The sequence below is a fragment of the Cetorhinus maximus genome, chromosome 2, assembly GCF_964194155.1.
Source record: "Cetorhinus maximus chromosome 2, sCetMax3.hap1.1, whole genome shotgun sequence".
NCBI classification, from domain to species: Eukaryota; Metazoa; Chordata; class Chondrichthyes; order Lamniformes; family Cetorhinidae; genus Cetorhinus; species Cetorhinus maximus.
In genome coordinates this window covers 30412409-30438581 of record NC_135880.1, presented here as the reverse complement: position 1 = coordinate 30438581, position 26173 = coordinate 30412409, and the positions used below count along the sequence as shown (strand labels likewise).

General features: G+C 42.5%; 1 protein-coding gene across 6 annotated transcripts in view; it reads left to right on the top strand.

Moving 5' to 3' along the window:
* Positions 1-1204: 1204 nt before the first annotated feature.
* irf2b (interferon regulatory factor 2b) overlaps positions 1205-26173 on the top strand; it is a 69323-nt gene continuing 44354 nt past the window's right edge. The window contains exon 1 of one of the 6 annotated variants that reach the window (XM_078562086.1): positions 1205-1501. Coding sequence is in view for 2 of the 6 variants with exons in the window: in XM_078562048.1 (XP_078418174.1) it covers positions 6844-6855 (12 nt within the window). In the remaining 4 variants the exon portion in view is untranslated. Of the gene's footprint in view, positions 1502-1548; positions 1709-2930; positions 3066-6779; positions 6856-15678; positions 15698-26173 lie in introns of those variants that run through there. The other 5 variants (XM_078562068.1, XM_078562059.1, XM_078562048.1 and 2 more) reach the window with 5 other exon arrangements.

Below are 26173 nucleotides of genomic sequence, written 5' to 3'. Positions count from 1 at the left end.
CGCTGATGAGGTCAGCATTTATTGCCCATCCCTAATTGCCCTTGAGAAGGTAGTGGTGAGCCGACTTCTTGAACTGCTGCAGTCCATGTGGTGTAGGTACACCCAAAGTGCTGTTAAGAAGGGACTGGACTAATAATGCAGAAATGCAAGTTCGTAATCCAATGGAAGTTTGTGAATTTGAACTCAGCTAATTAAATAAACCTGGAATAAACTGTTAATATCAGTGATAGTGGTCATGAAGCTTTTGGGTTTTCATAAAAATCATGAACATCTTTTGGGAAAGGGAACCCATTACCCTTATCCACTCTAGCATTTATGTGACTCCAGTCCCACAGCAACATGATTGACTGACTCTTTGCTGCTCTCTGAAATAGCCTAGAAAAATCACTCAGTTATATTAAACTGCAACAATCATCATACAGACTGCAGTGGTTCATTCACCATCTTGTTTAGGGCAATTAGGGATGGGCAATAAATACTGGCCTTGCCAGTAATGCTCACATCCTGTGAATGAATAAAGAAAACATCTCATTAACGTCCAGCCAGTGACTTACCAACTGTTAAATGCTGCTTGCTCACAGTAACACCAGTTTAAATCATTGCTTAAATTTCAGATCAACAAAAAGCACAATTTCTGTACTACTGCTCCACAGATTATGTTCCTTACATTACAACACTTCAAAGATAAAATGCTTTGGGATGTCCTGAGTTTGTGAATGGCAAGTCTTTTTTTTCTTATCTAAGACCCACCACAGAATTCCAAAGTGGTCAATGGTTAGTTTTAAGCATGCTCAAATCTACAATAACAGAAGTTGCAACAGCCTTGTTCAAAATTGTAAAGATTAACTCTTCGTAAAACTAGAGGTTAGGCTTCAGTTGGCATATTGTATTCCACTTTGGTCATTACACATTAGGAACTTCAGGAAGGAGGGACTTCAGTTATGTGGAGACTGGAGAAGCTCTCCTTAAAGCGGAGGAGGTCAGCAGGATATTTGAGAGAACTGTGAAAGGTTTTGATAGAGGAGAAACTGTTTCCAGTGGCAGAAGGGTTGTTAACTGGAGGACACAACTTTAAGATGATTGACAAAAGAACCAGAGGCCAAATGAGGAAGTGCTTTTTTTTCAAACAGCAAGCTGATGTGATTTGGACTGCACTGATAGAGGTTTAACAGAAACTTTCGAAAGGAGCTTTAATAAATAAGGGGTAACTGGGTTAAGGGATAAGAGCATTTAAGTGTTATTAATTGGCTAGTTCTACCAAAGAGCTGGCACAGAATTATGGGCTGCATGGCCTCCTTCTATGCTAGATCATTCTCTGATTCTACGTTGACCCATAAAGCCTTTGAAAGAGCTCCTGAAAATATCGTACCAATCTTCCATAATAATTAATGTGTGAACGCGGATCCATAACGCCTGAAACATGAGACTTTATCATCGGTCAGGAGGAACACCAGAAACAGGGGAACAAAAGGAATAACCTGGAGGCTCCTACTCCTGGCAGGTATGATGGGCATGCGGCAGGGGTGTTTGTGAAGTGACACAGCCACATATACAGTTTTCCATCTCATGTTCTCAATGATCCTGGTATGGATTTCTGAACGACAAGGCACTTTGCTGAAATCTTTCATCTGTGGCTGATGCCTTGCCGGAAAGAGACTTGTCACGGGAAAGGACCGGAAAGAAGTGGAGGATATCATCAGCAGCCGAGGTGATTTTTGTGCGATATGGACAAGTACAGAGATGATTGTAACGTGGGCCTTTGGTTGAGGTATTCTCACAGTTCATGCTTAAAGCAGTCATAGGGAAATTACAACTGGTGATGGCTGAGGTTTTTAAAAACACTGCTTCTGTACGAAAACGTCCGTGAGATAGAAAGTAGGCCAGTATACTTTTTTTTAACAAGTCACGGTTAAACTTTCTGGACTAAACAGAAGCATAAAACCAATAGCAGAGCCAGGCCACAACATTATAAAGGAAGACATGTTAAACGACAAAGTGTGGAACAGTTCTGTTTGCATATTTACTAAACGAGTAACGTGGTAAACATTTATTTGCAATCATTTTACATCAATATTAACTTTACATCTATCCCATTAATTTTAGCACGCTTAAAATGGGTGCTTTGCTGAAAATGTCAAATGTAAAAATAAATGCAAAATGCCAAACGTCCATAAGATGAAACTTTAACTGATTGCGAATAATCCAAGAACACACCCCCCCACCAACACCCTCTGCATGACTGGTTTATTCCTGGCATAACAGGCTTCCTTAACACAACGGCACATGAAATACATTTTTGGAAGCGAAACAGTCCATTCAATATTTTTGCAACAAAACGCGACTTTAAAATGTTCTTGCGGCCGGCTAAGCTTGGACACGATCTAAACTTCTGAGGTGGACGCTTTCGCCATGGTGTCGAGCTGATCGGCTGCAGCGCCTCCACTTGTCCCCCCCCCCCTCAGCCCCCAAGCCCCGCCCCCGCCCCCGCTGGAGCCGGAGGTCTCCTTGACTCACTTCATCCGCTGGGCTGACGGACGGGGAAGTGAAAACTGAAAATGAATATTTTTTTTGCCAGTGAAGGATGCAGCCAGCGCGCGGGGCGGGGGGGAGAGAGAGAGGGGGCGGGGCGCGCGCGCGCGGGGAGCGGGGGGGGGGGGCTGGGCGGCGGGGAAGCCGTCAGGCCAATGAAAGCGCGCGGAAGACTTCCGCAGTCGGGGAGCGAGGCCCGCCCAGGCGGTGTTGTAAATTCTTAGGGACAAACACGAAAACAAATCACAAGGGGCGGGCTGGGGGGGGGGGGGGGGGGGGGGGATTTCCAACCTTCCGCCGCCTTCTTTTACTTTCGATCTAATTCTGCAACCGGCAGGATCGGGGGGTTTGGGTTTGCCTCTTGGACGTGTCCCCCCCCCCCCGTCCCCGTCCCCCACCCCCCCCGCCTCAAACCCCCCTCCCTCTCTCTCTCTCTCTCCCCTCCTCACTCCCTTTCTGGACGTGACCATCCCACTGTCAAGCCACTTTGAAAAAAACACCAGGGATCATTTATCTGTGGAATTGGGGATTTGGAGGTAAATGAACAGGTTTTGTCAAAGATTCGGAATGCACTGAGCAGGAAGTCGTGTGTTTGTATTGCAACATGTTAAAAGAGTCAGGAGAGATGTCAGCATTTTTGCGATTTTTGAGAAACAAGCGCTGAGCGGCTGCAAAAGGAAAACGAAAAGTGTTTCCAACTTTTGCGCGGAGCTTTCCTTTTTTGTAGTTTTAGTTTCGTTTTTACCATAAACACCTCTGCAAAAACATCGATTGTTAATAATTTAATTAATCGTGGACTTGGAGCCTTGCCGACCCGCGCAATGTGTTTCTGTTTCTTTTCCCAAATGCCGGTTCTTTTGTTTTAGGTTAAAGTGCAATCCCCGGCCACCTTTTATGTCAGCAAGTGCACTTTGCAAAAGAGACCAGGTTCCTCCTTGTAGGACTGTAGGGGACAACCGAACCAGGAGCCAGGAGTCTGAGCGTTTACAGTGTCTGGATTGAAATATGGAGGAACTCTTTGCAGTTTCGGTTTGCTCGTTTTGGAGACAGTAAACAGAGCCAGGCCGCTAAATAATAGGAGGACATTATAAATGGAAATGTGTTGAACGATTTTAGTGTGACACCGTGCAGTTTGGAATATTTCAGATAACTCTACAGTTGCGTCAAGGCATATTTATAGGACAACGCTGCCTTCAACCTGCATTAAATGTAGAAATAATGTTGGCACTCGTATTGAGTTGTCATATCTTCTGGCCAAAAAAAATAGAAATTTGGGGCTGCAGTGATGCCGAGCTATTTTATATTTTTGTAAGCTTTACTTTTCGAGTATGTATTTTTTTAAAGTAAATTCACTTCCGCCTTTCTGAGCGCAGCTCAGAGCTGGGGCGCGCCAAGGGCAGGGTAAGCGTTTGGATTGACACCCTCGCGGACCAATAGGCCCTCAGGATTATGATTGACAGCCGGAGTGGACAATGAGATGCTGCCGAGTCCCTGAGTGATGGGGCTGGCAGCCAATCAGCGTGTGCCTGCGTCCCCTTTTCCAATGCAGTCCGTCAGAGGTGGAGGGGGGAAGATGTTATATAATTCGAGAATTACAGTTCTGGCGGAAAAAAAAAGCTGGCAAATGAGCCAGGGCAGCAAAATGTCAGCGTGGAAAAAAGATGTTTTTCTTTCAAGTATTGGGAGAATAGGATTGGAAAGCGGTGAAGTTATGTTAGAGTTAAGTGGTTAGGCCGGATTTAAGAGTGCTCTTGTACAACTCTGGTCTCCATGTTACAAAATAGAAGCATTGGAATAGGTGCCTGCCTTTAAAAGTTAGACCAGAACTGAGAGGGCAAAAACTGAACAACCTGGGACACTTTTCTTTGGAAGTGAGAAGTTTCTGATAAGATCTCTAAAATTATGAAGGATTTTTAAAAAAAAAAAGTAGATTGGAGAGATTTTTTTTCCCTCAGATCCAAAGCGAGGGGCCACGAATGTAAGGTGGTCACAAATAAAACCGCGGAACTCGGGAGGGAACTTCTCTACTCGGAGAGAGATTAGACTGTGGAAAGCGCAACCAACCACATGGAATGGTTGAGGCGAATAGCAGTAGACACATCGGAGGTGAAGTTCAATAACATGAGAGTGAATTGAATAGAAGGATGTGCTGACAGGGTGAAATTGTGTGGAGGAGGCTGATGTGAAGCATAAACACTGGCGTGGATCTGTCGGACAAAATGGCCTGTTCCTCTGTAATTTTAAGTGCATAATTTAATATGGTCACAAAATAATTCAAGGGAAGGATAGAGATTAAAAAAGAATTCTTACAGGGAGAGTGAACTTGTGCAAGATGGTGATTACTCTTGTCAAAAACAGCTTTAGAACCCAAGTCCATCAGTGTTTCAAAGTGTTTTGAAAGGGGAATAGTAAATAATTATAGAAAAATGAATATTAAAGGTACAGGAGAGTAGGATCAAGTGTAAAAAAATGATTGCAGATTTGATGTGTGAAATAGCCTGTCTCTTGTGGTGTACCATTGGGCTGAATTTAATCCAGGAGGCAGAGATCTTGCATGCCAGTTGAAGAGCTGGCAAGAGCCCTGCACGTCCCTTTGGGGAAGGCCTGCCATATTAAGTCCAACCACCAACCCCCCCTCTCCCAAGAACTGCTCTCCAATCAGAGGCAGGCAGCTGTACATTGCCATCAGTACCACCAGTGGAGTGATGGCAGTTGCTGGCAATGCACCACCGGAGGCCCAGGATCAGTGAGATACACAGGCCACAGGTGAGTGAAGGCGGAATGGATGCCATGGGGTGAGTGTTGTGGGAGAGTGTGTGTTGGAGGCGGAGGTGGGGGTGGCTTTCAGCAGCCCCATTCCTTCTAATGCCAGGTCCCTTGATCAGGCACTTGTCTTTGAATGAGGGATGCCAATATTCCCCCTCCCCTCACCTCCCCCGTCCCCAGCTGGAAGACTGCAAGCAACTTGACAGGGTTTGCTTTTTGGACTTCCCGCCTGGTGACTTCTCCATCCGTCACTGATTGAATACCGAATGCCTCAATTGGCGTTGGGGCAGGAAGGCCGTCCATGAGCCTACCTGCTCTGGAGTTTAATTGCTGCAGAGGTTGGAAGACAACGGAATCCCCTCCTGGCACCCTCCAACTCGATTAAATGCCATCCCACATCCAAACTCTCCCACCCAATGGGAGAGAGCATTAAATTCCACCCATTGTATGAGTCTTGGATAACATTTCTGTGGAGCAGAGGGTGGTTCTGTCAATCGCCCAGTGGAATTTCAGTGGAAGATCTGTAGAAACAGCAACAACTCTTGTTTATATAGCACCTTTAATGTATTGAAATGTCCCAAGGCATTTCACAGGAACATTATAAAACAGTATGACACCGAGCCACATAAGGGAATATTAGGACTGGTAACCAAAAATTTTTGTCAAAGAGATAGGTTTCAAAGGAAAGTATTAAAGGATGAAAGTGAGGCGGAGAGGTGTAGGGAAGGAATTCCAGAGCTTGGGACATGGGCAGCTGAAGGCATGGCCAATAATGGTGGAGCAATTATAATTGGGAATGCACAAGAGGCTGGAATTAGAGGAGTGCAGATATCTCAAAGTGTTGTAGGTTTGGAGGAGATTATGGAGATAGGGAGGGGCATGGCCATGGAGGGATTTGAAAACCAGGATGAGAGACCCTGGAGAAATGGTGGAAGCGGCCATTTAAAAGTAGGGATTTTGCTCTGGAGGCTTAATTTGGAAAGGTACACCCAAAATGAGAGACATTCGTGTGCCCATTTTACCCATGTCAATTTACACTCCAATTTTCTGGCACACCTATTACTGTAATATAATGTAAAAGTGGCTGTAAACTAGAGGAAAGCAAAATAAACAACTGGGACCTGAGGATGGACACCAAATATTCCTCGTTTAAGCTTGACAATTAAGTTTTCAAGCCATCTAACATCTTCACATACATTCAGTACAGAATGTTTAAGAAGATGTGATCATAGAAGATTTTCGCTTTTGAACATGACTCATACTGGTATCATAAAAATACATTAAAAAAGACAACAAATACAGTGTAGTTCCCTATTAGGAGTAAAAACGAAATAGCTCCAAAAACAGCAAAAGAAATTGGCAAAATGATTTTGCTTCCTGCTGCACCAAGAATTCTGAGTTTAATTTTACATGTTTTGAACCAGTGTAATTGCAAAATATTTGTGTGCACAGCTCTTGACCCTGGGGATGGAGCCATTATAATGAGCCAAGATGTATTTAAGGGCAGGGATTGATAGACGGATGTAAAAGAGCAAGGAAATTTGGGCAATGCAGAATGATGTGAGTAATATACTTGCCCTCTGGATTCTTCCACTTTTTTTTTGCACTGGGTATTTGTTTTTCCCATGTCTTTGGGTTCAGATATATGGAAAAATCCACCTCATCCTATTTCTCCAGGGTTTCGACTGATTCTCTACTCAGGTTTTGGTGGGAGAACTCTGACAGAAAGAGCTTGACTTGTAATTTAAAAAAACAGGACACACTTGATGTCTTTCTGGGAATAAACATGAGAGAAAACAATATCATAGAATTTAACGCCTGTGGAGTGGGTTTTTGCTTAAAAACAGTGGACAGAATTTTCCAGGAGAAGGAAGGGCTGGTAATATGGCTGGCAAAAGCCTTGAGAGGGGAGCCCTAGGTCTTCCTGCCCATGGCTTATTGCCAGTGCCAGGCACTTCAGTGGGAGGGCTGCCTGCTGGGTGGCCAATTGAGCCAATTAAAGGCCACTTTCAGTTGTTTGCATTGGACGAACCGGCTGCTTTGTAACTTGCCACTGGTGCACCACGACCTGCTCACCCTCCACCAAGTAATATTCATGCCACACAATTGTCAGGAAATGACCGCCTCCAAGAAGATAGACTCTAACTATCTCCCCTTGACATTCAATGTCATTGCCATCACTGAATCCCCCACTATCAACATCCTGGGGGTGACCAGAAACTGAACTGGACCAGCCATATAAACACTGTCTACAAGAGCTGGGAACCCTGCGGTGAGTAACCCACCTCCTGACTCCCCAAAGCCTGTCCACCATCTACAAGGCACATGTCAGGACTTGCCTGGATGAGTGCAGCTCCGACAACACTCAAAGCTCATCACCATCCAGGAAAATGTAGCCCGCTTGATCAGCACTCTCTCCACTAACTCAAACATTCATCCCTCCACCACCAGCACTCAGTGGCAGCAGTGTGTACAATCTACAAGATGCACTGCAGCAACTCACAAAGGCTCCTTCGACAGCACCTTCCAATCCGTGACCTCTACCACCTAGAAGGACAAGGGCAGCAGATGGAACACCACCACCTGCAAGTTCCCCGCTAAGTCACTCACTATCCTGTTGTGGAAATGTATCGCCGTTCCTTCATTGTCGCTGGGTCAAAATCCTTGAACTGCCTTCCTAACAGCACTGAGGGTGTGTTTACACCAGATGGACTGCAGTAGTTCAAGAAGGTGGCTCACCACCACCTTCTCAAGGGCAATTAAGGATGGACAATAAATGCTGGCCCAGCCAGCGACACCCACATCCCATGGAAGAATTTTTAAAAAATCCTTATTGCTAGAGCCTGCCTGCTTCCACAAAAAACTCGCCAGTCTTTGAGGGCGCCTTGGCATTCAGCACTGCTAGCAGTGACATGGCTGAAGCTGCTGGGACTCTGGTTGAACCAGTGGGTGAGCTGCCATCTTCTGTTGGATGACAGCTCAGCAGTGCCTGTCAGTTTGCAGCTGCTGACAAAATGCTGCCCCAGGGTCCTGCTGCTACCCCCACCGGATCAGAGTTGCCACTCGTGCATCTTTCTTTCCTTCACTCCGCCATTGGCAGTTGTAGTTTTAGCTGTCTAGACTCAAAAATTCTGCAAATTCCTTTTCCTAATCTCTTTGCCTTGCCACTTCTCTCTCCTCCTTTAAGACATTGTTTAAAAGCAACTTAATTGACTGTGCATTTGATCAACTGTCCTAACATCTCCTCCTTTGGCACATTGTCAATTTTCATCTGATTATGCTCTTGTGAACCACCTTGGGACATTATTATGTTAAAGGCACTATATAAACGCAAGTTGCTATCTTATGAATTCTGAAATACCCTCTCTATATCTCTTCACCTCTCTACCTTGCTTTCTTCCTTTAAGACATTCATTAAAACTGTCCTCTTTGACCAAGCTTTTGGTCATATGACTTAATATTTCCTTATGTGGCTCGGTGTGATAGTTTGTTTTATAATGCTCCTGTGAAGCACCTTGGGGCGTTTCATTATGTTAAAGGTGATATATAGATATAAATTGTTGCTGTTGTTGTTGCTTGGGAGTAAAGCAGTGCAGTCCCCACAGCTAATCGTTGGTGCCTGCTATACAAGGTGGTCAATTTGGGCTGAGATCCTGGAGATGGTGCGCAACACAATAAGAACACCTGTAACAAAATAATTAAAAATTGAGAAGCTAGAATAGACATTGAAGATGGCGGTGATTTCATACCATGAAATTTTATTTCACTATAACTGGCTTTTTGTGCTGAAAAGAGCGGCTGTCATTTTGAACATTATTCACACAGTTTCCCATTTATCTCTCAGCATGAAACAACCAATTATTTTAATTCAATTACACAAAGCTGTTGTAAGAAAATCATAAGTTCCTACCAATAAAAATGAGGAAAATTTCAATGTAGCCCTGTGCTATGAAGGTAATGACATGGACCAAAGTCTATGCTGGGAACCAGGAAGTTTGAGATTTCATAACTTAACGACCGTGTTCAGATACTTCGTTGAGGTTTGCTATTGTTACCAATTCAGGCCAAAAAAAAACACTGTTTGCCATGTAGGAAGGACCAAATTTAAACCTTACTGTCAAATGGAGTCTGGAATTTGTGATGGGAAATAAGGAATAACTGGGATTGTAAAGAAAGAAGTTGCTTGACCTGCCTGAAATAAACAACACACCCAATACAGTTTAAGTGACACGTTCTGTAATCGACACCATGGTAATGACAAATGGTTAGCACCATTTTCCTGAAGAAGGGCTCTGTGTGGGATGGTGTAAGTGGTGGGGACTTTATAAGAGATGTGAGCATATTTCCAGTTTTATAGCTATGCTTTCAAAGATGCGATCACATTAATGGAAAATAATATGCAAAAACGAGTGTACATCTTTCATTTTGAAAAAAAAAGCATTTTCTGTGTTGGGGAATGTTTTTGCATATACCTTTTAAAGACCATAAAGGAAACTGTTAAGAGTGATATAGCTTGTGCCTGACTCTTCTTATAAATATGAGTACAATTTAATATATTTGAGTGACTTGTACCAATATCTATACTTTTAAACTAAAGTAAAGGTGGCACTTAGTGAGTGACACCTTAGCAGGTTTCCTCCAGATGGTTTGCATGAAAACTAGAAATTACTTTGCACAAAGTGTAAGTGTTGTGCAATGGAAAATTGAAAATACACTTACTTTTACATATTTTCCTATTAATATGTTGACACCTTTGAAATTATTGGAAAAAGATTGGAAATGGCTCATATTTCTAATAAAGTGCCCACCACTCATACCATTGCTGCATATCCCAGACAGTCCCCTATATCAAATAAATGTGTGAATCATATTCTATAAAATTTACTTTAAATATTAAGGAACAGGTATAAGCCTATCCCTGCCTTTGGACAGTTTCACAATACAGCTTTCTGAAAAAAAAAAATCTTGAACAAAGGTTGCACCTTGGAAACTCTTCAAAAATGTGTTCACTATAAAAGTAACTCATCTGTTGTGCTAATTATGAAGTAGGTTTTGGCTTGGAACCTCTAAGTTATAAATGATTGATACTGTGGACCCTGATTGATGTTTAAGGAGGTGGAATGCATGTGCTTAATTTTCTCATGCAATGAATGTTACTATGGAATTAGCCAATACCATTTGTGTCATGAAAATTGTACATTTTATTTGTCAGAAGATTATCCAGCAGTTTTTCATTGCTTCTCACGTCTTTGCTTTTTCTCTTGCTAGTTGTAAATTACTTTTGGTTTCACATGTATAAACCCTTCTTTCCTGACTGTCGCTTCCATCTTTCTCAGGAGATTGTGTGACTATTAATAAATTATAATTTTACCTTAGTTTCCATTATACATTACTTCTCTAATTTTACAACTGACCAAATTGAGCAATTATTTATTTAAGAATGATAAATGTTATATTCCCCCTTCCACCTTTTGTGGAGGTCATCTCGCTACCAAATGCCCTCCAGTTAAAAAGACAGCCTTTTTGATCCATTGGTAGGAAGCCTAGTTTATTGGTTGCACTTGCATAAAAACAGTTAACTAAAGTAGCACCTTATAAGCTAAGTGGTTATTAGAACCTTCAGTACTGATTTGCAGGTCCTAAAACAACTATTTTGCAATGGAAGTAACATATCATTTGTTTTTTTTCTTTCCGTTAGCCTCAATTCCTTATTTCCATCCAGTGTGATGGTTGATTATAAATTGAACATACTTGTCCACAGCGTTTGTAGCATTAAGAACTTAAGTCTGTGGAGTTGTACCTATGTATTGGCTAGAAGTCAAGCATTTGTAACACTGGAGCTATAGATTTCTCACTTTTTCTATTCATTCATGAGATGTGGGCTTCGCTGGCAAGGGCCAGCATTTATTGCCCATCCCTAGTTGCCTTTGAGAAGGTGGTGGTGAGCTGCTACCTTGAACTGTTGCAGTCTATGTGATGTAGGTACACCCACAGTGTGCTGTTAGGAAGTGAGTTCCAGGATTTTGACCCAGCGACAGTGAAGGAATGACAATATATTTTCACGTTAGGATGGTGAGTGACTTGGAGAGGAAATTCCAAGTGGTGGTTTTCCCATCTATCTGCTACCCTTGTCCTTCTAGATGGTAGTGGTTGTGGGTTTGGAAGGTGCTGTCGAAGGAGCCTTGGTGAATTCTTGCAGTGCACCTGTACACACTGTTGCTACTGTGTGTCAGTGGTGGAGGGAGTGAATGTTGCGTCAATGATGGAGAGAGTGAATGTTTGTGTATGTGGTGCCAAGCAAGCAGGCTGCTTTGTCCTGGACGGTGTCAAGCTTCTTGAGTGTTGTGGGAGGTGCACTCATCTAGACAAGTGGCGAGTATTCCATCATACTCCTGGCTTGTGCCTTGTAAATGGTGGACAGGCTTTGGGGAATCAGGAGGTGAGTTATTCGTCACAGGATTCCTAGCCTCTGACCTACTCTTGTAGCCACATACTCTTAATTGTAACTTCTTTTGTGCTGTACTGTATAATACATGCTGTCTATACAGGTATATGCAAATTAAAATGTTGCATTATCTTCAACAATTACATTATTATTTATTCTATTCTCTGCGGAACTCCTGTTTTGCAATGGTTACATTTCATTCACCTCAGTGCATGCTAAATGATGTAATAACAGCTAGTGCAGTGTACTGCATGCTTTGCCAAGCTTTGAGATTATAGTGAGAGCTTCTTTCTCCCTCACCAAAGCAGCACCATTTTTATCACATGCCTATCATCATTTTGACAATAGCTTCAGTTAAGGCCTGATGCAGTTTTGAAATCACATAACAACCATTTTTGCTTTCAATAGCAATTGTTGAGGGCGACGCCAAATAAATCAATAGATAGGATCATGTGTTCAATCCATGTCATGTTTTCAGATGATGGCCAGGAGTATGATGCAATGGAGTCAATGATATGGAAAGTAGAGCAAATTTAAAACAGTGGAAACAGAACAAGGCAGCATTGGACATTTTTTAAAAAATCAGTAAATTGTGTATCTGATATCAGGAAACAGCTTTCATACACATGTTACTCAGTAAACCTATTGTTGTGATCAAGGCCTGGTATTGAGTAAATCAAATTGCTCAAGTCCTTAAGTATTGACTTCCCATGGAGTTTAATTTCCACTTAAAAAATGTTAACAAATGTTGGTATTTCAACTTTACAGAGGCCTGTAGGGATCACAGCTTCTGTGGTGTTTGTGTATTAGTAACAGATGTCAACAACAGTTGTTGTGGCTGAAATTTTGAAAACTGTTTTTAAAAAACATAAAAAGTACTTAGTACAGCATTCTATAATTTATATTTCACCCCACTTTGATGTTGCACATGTCTAAGAAGAAAGGCAGTTAGCACGTACGACTGACATACGGGCCAGATCCACCCACAAACAATCCATATTGCGCAACTCCCACTAAAGCATTTGCTTGCATGTCGAGATGTTCAGGTGGCTGAAACTACCTTTCAAATACTGCCCTATAGTTTGAATGAATATTTTTGAGACATAACTTTCAATATTGAACATGAATAAAATACTATAATCATTGCCTTGCCAATTGCCTTGCTCACCAATTATGAATAAAACACTATAATCATTGCACTCACTTTTATTGGTAGTATACTTGTTAGTAATTTGGCATAACTGTCTTTCCATGTGTAACTCCTAAGATTAGGTTGACAACCAGAACCCATTCACCACCTCAATCTGCAAAATTCTATGCTGTACTTAGTTAAAAGCAAAATACCGTGGTTGCTGGAAATCTGCAATAAAATAGAAAGTGCTGGAAATACTCAGCAGGTCTGGCAGCATCCGTGGAGAGAGAAATTGCGTGCAGTTCTGGAATCCACATTATAGGAAGGATGTGACTGCACTAGAGGGAACGCAGAGGAGATTTACCAGGATGCTGCCTGGGCTGGAGAGTTTTAGTTATGAGGAGAGACTGGATAGGCTGGGGTTATTTTCCCTGGAGCAGAGGAGATTGAGGGGGGACATGATTTAGGTGTATAAAATTATGAGGGGCATAGATAGGGTAGACAGGAAGGAACTTTTCCCCTTGGTGGAGGCACCAATAACCAGGGGGCATAGATTTAAGGTAAGGGGCAGGAGGTTTAGAGGGGATGTGAGGAAGAATCTTTTCACCCAGAGGGTGGTGGGAATCTGGAACTCACTGCCTGAAAGGGTGGTAGAGGCACAAACCCTCATAACATTTAAGAAGTATTTGGATGTGCGCTTGCAATGCCATGGCATACAAGGCTATGGGCCTAGTGCTGGAAAATGGGATTAGAATAGTTAGGTTTTTGTTTGACCGGCGCAGACTTATTGGGCCAAAGGGCCTTTTTCTGTGCTGTAGACCTCTATGACTATAAATAGAGTTAACCTTTCAGGTCAAATATGACTTTTCTTTGTGAAGAGGTTATATTCGACCTGAAACGTTGGCCAGAATTTTTCCGTTGGTGAGTTGGGGGCGGGGCCCGCTCGCCGACGGGAAAATGACATGGGATGATGTTGGGAGGAACCCCCGACGTCATCCCGCCCCATTTAAATATTCAGGAAGGCGGGCGGACAGTGAAATCACCTGTCCGCCCGCCGACCTGTCAATGGCCAATTGAGGCCATTAACAGGATAATTAATCCGATTAAAGGCCCTGCCCATCCAACCTTAAGGCTGGCGGGCAGGCCAGGAGCCCCAGCGGGGAATAGAAAAAACATGAAACCTCATTCACTGGTGGGATGAGGTTTCATGTCCATTTTAAAAATCTTTAATAAACTTTGTCATATTTATTAACATGTCCCATCTCATGTGACATTGTCACATGAGGGGGACATGTTAATTTTTTTATTTTTCTATTTTTGAGGTATTTTAAACTGTCACCAATCTCCCTGCGACAGCACTTGAGGGAGATGTGCGATCTTTCACGCGCATGTGCGAAACAGCGCACTTTGACAGTTGGGGAATCCCCCCACCCCCTGCCGCACAGGAAGTGCATAGCGTTTCCCATTGGGCAGTCCGCTGGGCGGGCCTTAATTGGCTCGCCCACTCAAAATGGCGGCGGGGCCCGTTTCGGCGGTGGAGTTCGGCTGCCTGCCCGCCGCCGAGCCGGTGGGGCCCACTCGCCCATCGAGGGCTAAATTCTGCCCGTTGACTCTGTTTCTCCCTCCACAGATGCTGTCAGACCTGCCGAGTATTTGCAGCACTTACTGTTTTTATTTCTATGGTGTACCTGCTTTGTCACTTGTACCTGTGAAATATATATTTTTTTTTAATCAAATTTTCCTTTCTTACAAAAGAAAATCTGATCTTTATTCCTATGTAGTGCAGCAGTAAGTAAATGCCTTTTTCCATCTCTCTCTTTTTTAATCAGTGAATGCACCAGGCTTCTGTCCCATCCCATATCTGACAGAAATATCGCCCTTTTCCCATATGTCACTCTCTCCAAGTCAGAAACTGCTCTGACTCCACAGACGCATTCAGTTTGCAGGTAAGGGAACGATCAGGCAGTCTTAATTTTGCTTTAACTCTCACTGAATCTTTAATTGCACTATTTTCATTGCACTCACCATGCTGAGCCCTCAACAAAACTCTGAAGTAAAATAGAACAATAGAGAAGGGAATACCTACCTTAAGTCATGATAAGGGTAAGGAAACTGATATACTAGGACCTGTTTTTAATTCAAAACTTGTTAAGATGCTTGTTAGAGCTGATACAAGTATTGAGAAATTAATGGTTTGTTTTCAACATGTTGGAAGTACTGCCCAAGAACATTCAGGATGAAATTAATCTTTACCAGCCATGCAAAATGGGCAATACGGTTTGGCAGTCTGTTTGGCACTGTATCCGATTCTCTTCCCTGTTAAAGTCAATGGAAAAGATAATCGGACAAGGTGTAAAACAGACTGCTGATTCACTACCACTACCGGCAAAGATTAATTTCACCTTGGTTAACTTTCTTTAAATCCTCAATTGAATAAGCTGTAAAGTTTTGTCTCATTGGCAGCTGACATAATTTTTGTAACAATTTACTAAAGATTTAACAATCTTTTTAAAACAGGCTTTGCTAGCAAAAGTTGATGCGCCAGCAAATGTTGAGTTTTTAAAGAGTTCTTTTTATGTGATTTGATTTCATCCAGGAGAAGAAAGGCCGTGTTAGGGTCAGCAAGGCCGTGTTAGGGTCAGCAAGGCCGTGTTAGGGTCAGACAATGGAACAGTTTCCTCCCCTTCCTCTCTACAGATGCTGCCTTACCTGCTGAGTATTTACAGCATTTTCTATTTTTATTTCAGATTTCCAGCATTCACAGTATTTTACATTTGAATTAGTTTCACCTCTTTCATTGCCAACTCCAGATCGGGTTCTCACAGGTTAGATGGGGTTAGATGTAGGATAAAGCTGCAACATAGATGTATTGATCCCAGCTTCAGAACAAAATTGACTTGCTATGATAACTCCATCCGTAAGCCTCTTTTAGTGGGGTTGCCAGTCTAATCCCAAATTATAACCTCTAGTATGCAATGGAATCAACCTTAATAAGAACCGTGTTGAATTTATCCCAATACTTTTGCTAATTTTCCTAAGTGGAAATCATTCAGGTTCTCTAAACCTACTAGCGAGCAGGACTGCATAGCACAGATACTGTCCATCATTTGGTGCTTATTTAGAGAGAGTAAAAGGATGAGTAGAGTGAGAAGTGTAATATTTTGAAGTATTCTTTTTGAAGCTAGAATTGGCAAACATTGTTGGGACAATGTATGGGAATGAAATACGCACTGTCTTATACCCAATATCCTTAACAGCACTATTGGTGGTGAGGCAGCTCACCACCACCTTCTCAAGGGCAACTAGGGATGGGCAATATATGCTGATCCAGCCCATACCCATATGCCCACATCCCATACCTGAGGCATGGATTTTGTCCCTGAGTCAGGGAAGAATTGTCGACATTGTTTTATTATGGAATAGTTGGCGGCTTTGGCTCCTCGTTTACAGGCACTGCGATCATGTGAGGGCCATGCCAGGTTGTGAAGGACTCGTGTGTTTGCAGTATGATGAGGCCCATGGGTTTGATGGTGAGGGTTGCAGCAATTTGAATGTGTCTGAGTCAAACTTATTGATATTGATTCCCTCCATTGTGGAGGGTGGGCAGTCCCTTGAGTAATTGTGGCATCAATGTGCAAGGTTCTTTAGGTGGAAGCTGCTCATCAGGGAAGCTGATGGCAATTGGGAGATCGGAGATTCAGAGAATCAATTTTACACAAGCACGTGTCCGGCAATGATCCGCTCCTGCACAGAGTCAGCTCTGGCTACCTGTCCATGCTGCCCAGCTTCTCTGCTATCGGCAGCCTCCTCATCCTCACTCGGCCCACATCCCATGAATGAATAAAAAAAAGTTAACCCTTTTTTTAAATGCCAATGAGCCTGTTCATTCTTCAACATTGTTTTTCCTTGTGGAAGTGACTTGGGACACCATACAAACAGTAGGCAAAAAGGAACTAATGCTACTATTTTCACCTCTGACATCATTCTTCTTCAGGATCCCAACATACTCTATTCCCCAAACCATAGCAGGAGATGTACTGTCAGTTTGTGTAATTTCTGCTTTATCATTCTGTTTTGCAATAGTATGTCACTTTTTGTTGGTTTTTTTAGTCTATGGTTGTTGAGTACTTGAGCTTTTCCTGTTTGGATGCACAGGGAGCATGACCACTTACATGTGGGATGTGGGACAATGGCACCACAGCTAATGAAATATAACTCAATCAATTACTACACAGCTGAGATTATGGGCAGAATCTTCGGCTCGGTGAGCAGGGGCGGCGCCCGCTCGCCATGGCATAAAATGACGTGGGGTGCGGTTGGGCTTGTGTCCCGATGTCACCGCGCGTCATTTAGATGTTCAGTTTGGCAGGCGCGCAGCTGAGTCAGCTGCACGTCCGCCAAACTGTCAAAAGGCCTATTAAGGCCTGTTAAAAAGCAATTAAGGCAATCAGCTGAGCTGCCTGTCCAACCTTAAGGTTGGCGGGCAGGCGAAGAGCCCAGGCGGCCTTCACATTTTTCATGGAACCTCATCCACAGGCGGGATGAGTTTTCATGAATGATTTAAAATTTTCAGAAAAATTTTTATTTTAAAATTAATGCACATGTCCCAGCTCATGTGACAGTTTCACATGAGGGGACATGTCATAAACATTTTTTCACCCCTTACTAAACTGTTTAAACCTAAATCTAATCTCCCCTAGGCACCTCTGTGCCTCAGGGAGATTTCCGTGCTCGCGCGAAAGAGCGCACTCCTGACTTGATTGGCCTTCACATGTAAAATGGTGGCGCCCAGCCGATCGGGGGCGCTGATTGGCTGCGTGTCTGCCTGTGCCCGCCCCCACACAAGCCCCCCAACAACGGGGGGAAAATTCTCCCCGATGTGCTTCACAGTTACCGTGTTGTGGAAAATACATCAGTCAGCCATCACACAGTTCCAGTCTTAAAGCTGTTTCTTGTGACTGTATGAACACCTCCTAATCACTACCCGTCAACTTTGATTTCATCACCGCAGCTTTCATCCTTTGTTGACTGCCCTATTTACTAATGGAACAACAATAGCCGCCTGTCAAAAATAGTTGTTTGCAACCTTAGTGTTTTAATTGACTCTGGGCTGAACTTCCGATGGATATTCACTCCATCACCAAAACTGCCTAATTCCATCTCTGTAATATTGTCTGTCTTTGCCCCTGCCCTGGCTCATCTGCTGCTGAAATCCTCATTAAAGCTTTGTTACCTCTGGACTCAAAGGTCAGTGCTAGGACCGCTGTTGTTCATTATTTACATAAATGTTTTGGACTTGGGAACTCAAAGTGCAATAGAAACAATGGGGAGAATTTTCTCCCCGTTGGGCAGACTGGGTGGGAGCAGGTGCGGGCAGGTGCAGAGCCCGCGATTGGCTTGCGAAAGAGTGCAGAAATCTCCCTGAGGCACAGAGCTGCCTCGGAGATTAATTTCATCGTGAAAAATGGAATAAAAGAATTTAAAAAAATTATTCAGACATATCCCCTAAAGTAACATTGTCGACGCTGGGACATGTTTATGAACTTCAATAAAATTTTTTATTTAAGTTATAAACCTTTCATGAAACCTCATCCCATCCGTGGATGAGGTTCCATGAAAAATGCGAAGGCCGGCAGGGCTCTTCGCCAGTCCGCCAACCTCAGGGCTGACGGCCAGCCCTGGCAACTACTTTAATTGGGTTATTAACGGCCTTAACAGGCCTTTGACAGTTCGGCGGGCGCGCACCGGAGTCGGCTGCACACCGGCCGAACGGAAGATCAGAATGATGCGTGGTGACATCGGGACGCACACCCGCACCCGCGCACCATTTTACGTTTCGGCTTGCGGGGCCCACCCCTGCACACCAAGCAGAAGATTCTGGCCAATGTGCAGGGGTACGGGGAAAAGGCAGGGCAAAGGTACTAGGTCATAATGCTCATTTGGAGAGCCGGCGCAGACATGATGGGCCAAATGGCCGCCTTCTGTGCCATTAAAATTCTGTGATTCTAAATTTCAAAATCTGTGAATGATACCAAATTGGGAGTTTCACCAATAAAGAGAGGGACTGTGACAAAATACAGGAAGACAATAAACTTTCAGAATCTGTCTGCAGTTGGCTAATGAATGTCAATATCGATAAGTGTGAGTTGGTATATACTGGTCAGAAGAAGAAGACGGCCACATTCTCCTTGGAGTACAAGATCAAAGGATTCTGGGGGTATAGAGACATAACTCGCTAAAAGTAGTGACACAAGTTAATAAGTCCATCAAAAAGTAGACAAAGCACAAGGATTCATTTCTAGAGGGATAGGATTGAAAAGCAGCAAAGTTAAACTTGCATAGAGCCTTGGGTTAGACCACACTTGTAGTAAATTTGAATAGTTCTGGTCTGCATATTATAAAAAGGATATAGAGGCTCTGGAGAAGATGCAAAAAAGATAACAAAACTGAGAGATTAAACATATCTGGAAAGATGAAACAGTCTAGGGCCCTTTTTTTCCGGAGAGGAGAAGACTGATGGATGACCTGATAAGTCTTTAAGATTATGAAATGGTTTGCTAGGGTTGATGTAGAAAAGATGTTTCAGATGAAGGTGGAGAGCAGAACTAGGGGTCATAAATATAAGGTAGTCACTAATACATCCAACAGGGAATTCAGGAGAAACCTTTTGACCCAGACAGTGGTTAGAATGTATAAGTCGGTACCACAAGAAATAGTTGAGGCGGTTAGCATAAATGTATTTAAGAGGAAGTTGGATAAATATATTAAGGAGAAAGGAATAATTTGTTGATGAGGTTAGACAATGGGAGGAGGCTTGTGTGGAGCACAAACACCAGCATGGAGCTGTTGGGCTGAATAGTCTGTATCTGTCCTGTAAATACAGTGTAATATTTTGGAATAGTCAACTATATTACAATGCTCTTCCAGCTGGCCTTCCACCTTTCAACCTCTATTTGAGGTCAAACTTTGCTGATTGCTTCCTAACTCGTACTAAATCCCATTCCCCATTATCTATGTGCTCGCTGACCTAGCAGTGGCTCTTGGTCTGGCAATACCTTGATTTTTAAATCCTCACCCTTGTTTTCGATTCCCTCTGAGGCCCTACCCCTGAAACCTCATCCAGCCCGATAAACCTCCCAGATCTCGGTGTTCTCCAGTTCTGGCCTCTTGAGCATCCCAGTTTTAATTGCTGCACCATTGGCGGCTGTGTCTTCAGCTGCCTAGGCTGCAAGCTCTGGAATTCCCTCCCTAAACCTCTCTGCCTCTCATCCCTCTCTCCTCCTTTGGGACACTCCTTAAAACGTATCTGTTTGACCAAGTTTTTGGTCATCAGCCCTAATATCTCCTTTTGTGGCTTGGTGTCAAATTTTGCTTCATAAAGCTCCTGTGAAGATCCTGGGCAGTTTATTATAGAAAAGGTGCTATATAAATACAAGCTGTTACCATTGTTGTAGTATTGACAGGATAAAAAATATCAAATTGGACACTTTTTATTGATTTTATTTTTATTCTTTCATGGGATGTGGATGTCACTGGCAAGTCCAGCATTTGTTGCCTATCCCTAATTTCCCTTGAACTGAGTGGCTTGTTAAGCCATTTCAGAGGGCAGTTTTTATACCAATCCATGATAGTCACCATTACTGATACTAGCTTTATATTCCAGATTTATTAATTGAATTTAAATTCCACCAGCTGCCATGATGGGATTTTGTCCTTAGAGCATTAGCCTGGGCTTCTGGATTACTAATACAGTGACATTACTACTATGCACCATCTCCCCCAGAGTAGTAGAGTAGTAGAGTGCTAGAGTTGAAGAACTCTGTCATAATGCAAAGCTCTTTCTAATGATCTGGCCATGAACTGAAGACACTTTTGCCAGATCCATGGAGGAACCATCAGGGCTGGTATGGTTCTACTATTTAATCCTGAAATTGGCTGCCTTGTCTTTTTAATTGGCCATTCCACCAAGCATGCGAGATAATAATACCTGAGCTAACTTTGAAAATTGTAACACAGCTTCTAGCATTAAATTAAAATACGCCCCTGACAAATGACAACAGAAGGGATGATGTGAATTTTAAAAGTTTTGCCACATTTTGCTGGGTCAAAATCCTGGACCTCCTTCCCTAACAGCACTGTGGGTGTGCCTACACCTCAGGGATTGCAACAGTATCAGAAGGCAGCTCACCACCACAATCTCAAGGGCAGTTAGGGAGGGCAATAAATGCTGGCCTAGCCAGCGATGCCTACATCCCATCAATGAATTTTAAAAATACTATTGAAGCAGATTCGTTAATAACTTTCAAAAGGGAATTGGATGAATACTTGAAAAGGAAACATTTGTGGGGCTATGGGGATAGAGTAGAGGAGTGTGACTACTTGGATAGCTGACTCTAAAGAGCCAGCAGATGCACGATGATCCACATGGCCGCCTCCTGTGTATTATCTTTGTATGATTCTGAGGAAAAAAATGGGAATTTGAAAAGTAAATTTAAAAAGCTGAACTGAATTTTTTTAAATGTAAAGAAGAACAAAGAGACTGCAGAGGTAGAAAAAAATGAAAGGGAAAAAAGGACAGCATGTTAATATAACATTAATTGTATTGTTAAGGTTAAGGATAAACAGGTGGAGGGAATTGATTGATTAAGTATCTTGAGCACATATAAAGAAAGTCTAAGGGGGTGCATCATCACTCCCAGAAATGACATTTTGGTTTAGTTTTGTAAGTTTCCTTTCTTATTTTTGTTTTAGTTACAGTGCCCCATCAGGGGCTGTCACCTCTCATTGAATTTTAGTTTAATTTATTTTTAAAAAAAATTCATTCATGGGATGTGGGCATCGCTGGCTAGGCCAGCATTTATTGCCCATCCCTAACTGCCCTTGTTCAGAGAGCATTTTAAGAGCCAACCACATTGCTGGTGGTCTGGAGTCACGTGTAGGAGAACAGATTTACCAGATGGGTTTTTAACGACAATCGATAATAGTTTCATGGTCATCATTAGGCTTTTAATTCCAGATTTTTATTGAATTCAAATTCCACCATCTGCTGTGGCAGGATTCGAACCCAGATCCCCAGACCATTACTCTGGGTCTCTGGATTACTAGTCCAGTGACAATACCACACCATCGTGTGTCAAGAAGAGGGTCTATTGGGACACTGGATTGGTTGGTAGTTGGGAGGCAGGGATATGTAATGCTGTATTCTGTAAATCAACCTACTATCAAGAAAAGGATTTGTGTCTGAATTCATACTTTACCATCTGGCTTCGGATTCATTTAACACAGCAGTAAGAGAGAGGTTTGATCTGAAAGGAGGCATTGCAACTATGTCAAGGAGAGGAAAGAATAGGCCATTGAGGCAATCTCTGACATTAACTTACCACTTTCATAATGTATCCTATAGGCCTGATTCAAACTCTGTAGTGGCGGACAGCCAAGAATGTAGAATCCCTTCAAATGCTGAAACTTGGCATCATTGCATTTAGAGATAGGCGTTCTACAATTTTGAGTTTTCCAGTGCCATAAGCATCCTCACCCACCAAGATGTATTTGTAATCTTAATAATAATAATAAACTATGTGCTTCAGAGTTTGTTAACGGAAATGAAGTTCTGTTTGTGAAGAGATGTTTGAAACTATTGGTTACAAACTTCAGTGAAAATGTCTATTGGTTTTAATTTCCTTTGGTTGTAATACTTTTGTAAATCCAGAGGGGTTGAGATTTTTTTATTTGGCTGTGCAGAACAAAGGAGATAATAACAGACTGAATCAAAGTCTGAGTGTATATCATCATCAAGCCATTGACTAAACACAGGGCTGTGCCAATAAAAAAAAATACAGATAAGATACTGAGAGTTTAAGGTAGATTAACATCTGTAAAACATGGGTTTTGAAACATCCAGATTTAGACAATTTAATGAACGGTTCTAAGCTAAGCTGTTTAATCAGAATGTTTGAATGTTGTCAACTTGACAATGTTGTCTTGGTTAAGATCAGGAACATAATTGTTTTAACAGCTTGATCTTGATTCTGTTTAATTTCTGACATAGCAACAAATAATTCTGTTCAGGCAAATTTGGCAGATAGTAAAGGTACCTGAGAACATTATCCCCTGGAGAAAAACTGTAAATATATGCACAGCTTCATCACATACAGGAGAAATTTACCCTCATATTTTGTTTAACAGTGAATTTTTAAAAAAGTGAACACTTGGGCTTATTGATTGACATTAGTGCTAACCAGTGAAACACTATATTTCAAAATGAAGAGAGTAGTTAAAATAAGCTTTGGTCCCTTAGAGGCTGAGACCGGGGAATTAATAATTGGAAATAAGGAAATGGCAGAGACTTTGAACAAGTATTTTGTATTTGTCTTCACAATAGAAGACACAAAAAGCATCCCAAGAATAGTAGGAAAGCATAGGCAAAGGGAAGGAGGAACTTAAAACAACATGATCACTAGAGAAAAAGTGCGAGGAAAGCTATTGGGCTAAAGGCTGAGAAGCCCCCTGGACCTGATGGCCTGCATCCTAGCGTCTTAAAGGAAATGGCTACAGAGATAGTGAATGCATTGATTGTTGTTGCATAAAGAGTTAACAGATGGACTCTGCTAATGTATGACTTAGATGTACCACTGACATCAGTCAGTCATGTGTTTGACTCTCTCTCTCTTTCTCGAGAGAGGTTGGAACACCATGCCTAGGGGCAATATGCGTACTCTGTAACTAAAACAGAAAATGCTGGAAAAACTCAGCAGGTCTAACAGCATGTGTGGAGAGAGAAACAGAGTTAATGTTTCGAGTCCGTATGACTCTTCTTCAGAGTAAATTGTTTTATTGTATGAGGCTGGGGGCTGGGGTTGAATTTTCCTTACTGGTGAAAGAATGGTTTTCTAAGTAATTGAACCAGCCACCAACCTCCCTCACCCCACTTGAATTTTATTTTGAGCTGTAAAGACTAGTAAGTTTTTCCTGTAATTATTTTTGAAAATATATTTTAGGAACAAAGTAATGTAGGAGCAGGAGTAGGCCATTCAGCCCATCGAGCCTGCTATGCCATTCAGTTAGATCATGGCTGATCATCTACCTCAATGCCACTCTCCTACGCTATCCCCATACCCCTTGATGTCATTAGTCTCCAGAAATCTATCGATTTCTGTCTTGAACATGTTCAATGCTTGAGCTTCCAAGCAATCCTCTGGGACAGAGAATTCCAAAGAGTCACCACCCTCTGAGTGAAAAGATTTCTTCCTCATCTCAGCCCCAAATGGCCTGCCCCTTATTCTGAGACTGTGCCCTCTGGTTCTAGATTCATCAGCCAGGGGAAACATCTACATCTACCCTGTCACACCCTGTAAGAATTTTGTATGTCTCAATGAGATCACTTCTCATTCTTCAAAACTCTAGAGAGTACAGGCCCAGCCTCTGCTCATAAGCCAGTCCTGCCACCCCTGGGATTAGTCTGGTGAACCTCCCTTGCACTCCTTCCATGGCAAGTATACCCTTCCTTAAATAAAAAGACCAGAACTGTACACAATACTCCGGGTGCGGTCTCTGTACAATTGCAGCAAGACATATTTATTTCTGTACTCAAATCCCCTTGTGATGAAGGCCAACATACCATTTGTCTCCCTAATTGCTTGCTGCACCTGCATGCCAGCCTTTAGTGACTCATGAACAAGGACATCTAGGCCCCTTTGGACACCCGCACCTCCCAATATTTCACCATTGAAGAAATATTCTGTCTTTCTGTTTTTTTTTACCAAAGTGGATAACTTCACGCTTATTCACATTATATTCCATCTGCCATGTTCTTGCCCATTAACTTAGCCTGTCCATGTCCCCTTGAAGCCTCCTCACAACTTACATTCCCACCCAGTTTGGTGTCATCAGCAAATTTGGAAATATTACATTGGGTCCCCACATCCACATCATTGATATGGATTGCACACAGCTGTGGTCTCAGAGCTGATCCTTGCAGTACCTCAATAGTAACAGCCTGCTGTCCTGAGAATGGCTGTTAAGCAATTCTCAACCCATAGTGGTATATTACCCCCAATCCCAATTTTATTTTTTGGTATGGAATAACAAATGAAAGGAAGTAAAAATAGTGTGAGCTTGCAATGTTTATGTAATAGAGTAAATCTCTAAGGGTTGGATGTTGTTGTGGACCCACTGGTTGCTTGTTTTGTATGATTTTGGCCTTGAGTGGCATCTCTTTTACATAGACCTTTTTTCTTTCAATCTCCAGAGACCAACATCTCTGATCTAATTTGTTTCAGCGCTTGCCCAAGTCCCTGTGACTTTGAGCACAAATAAGCTTTAATTGCAGCTTCCAATTAGCCTACAATTGTGCACCTGTACATTGTGGTCTTCCTTCTGGCAGTGCAGATGGGATTATCGACTGTTGTAAAATGACAGATTAATTTCCATTGTAGTCAGCAAGAGGCTGATTTTGAGGCTAGGTTTAATCAACCTGTTGCACTAGTTTATATGTAGGCCCTGTTCCCCACTTTGGTCTCTGTCTTTGGTCATTGCAGCCGCTTAAGCGATAAAAGACAGAAAAGCTTGGAAATGAAAAAGGAGTTCCTGATTCCAATTGGCGTTTGGCTATTTTAGGACCTGTCACTCGATCTTAATGAAATGCATCAACTCGAGAACTCAGCGTTGATGAAAATCAATCTTGATTCCTGCAAACGGGGAGATGATGGCTTAGTTATAATATCACTGGACTAGCAATCTGGAGGCCAAGCCGAGTGCTCGGGGACATGGGTTCAAATCCCACCAGGGCAGCTGGTGGAATTTAAATTCAATTAATAAAAATCTGGAATATCAAGCTAGCCTCAGTAGTGATGTCCACAAACTATCATTGATCGTCATAAAAACCCCTTTGGCTCACAAATATCCTTTAGGGAAGGAAATCTGCCATCCTTCCCTGGTCTGGCCTACATGTGATTCCAGACTTTCAGCAATGTGGTTGAATCTTAACTACCCTCAGTTCAAGGGGAATCAGGGATGGGTAAGAAATGCAGGGCTTGCCAGCGATGGCCGCATCCCATGAATGAATAAAGAAAAACAAAACATTATCCAAACACACCTCATCATGTTGTGCTCCTGGCTGTAGATATTTTGTGTAGATTATATATGAGGTTCAGGTGTCCTGTATGTGGAGCATTTTGTTTTGTTTTCTAAGGAAATGGACCCAGATCTTCTGGTCTCTGGATCGTCGGAGACTGGATGTACCCCGCAAGATGCGTTTCAGGACCCCTCGGAAGTCCCGAAATACTGACTCCATGGGAATTCCC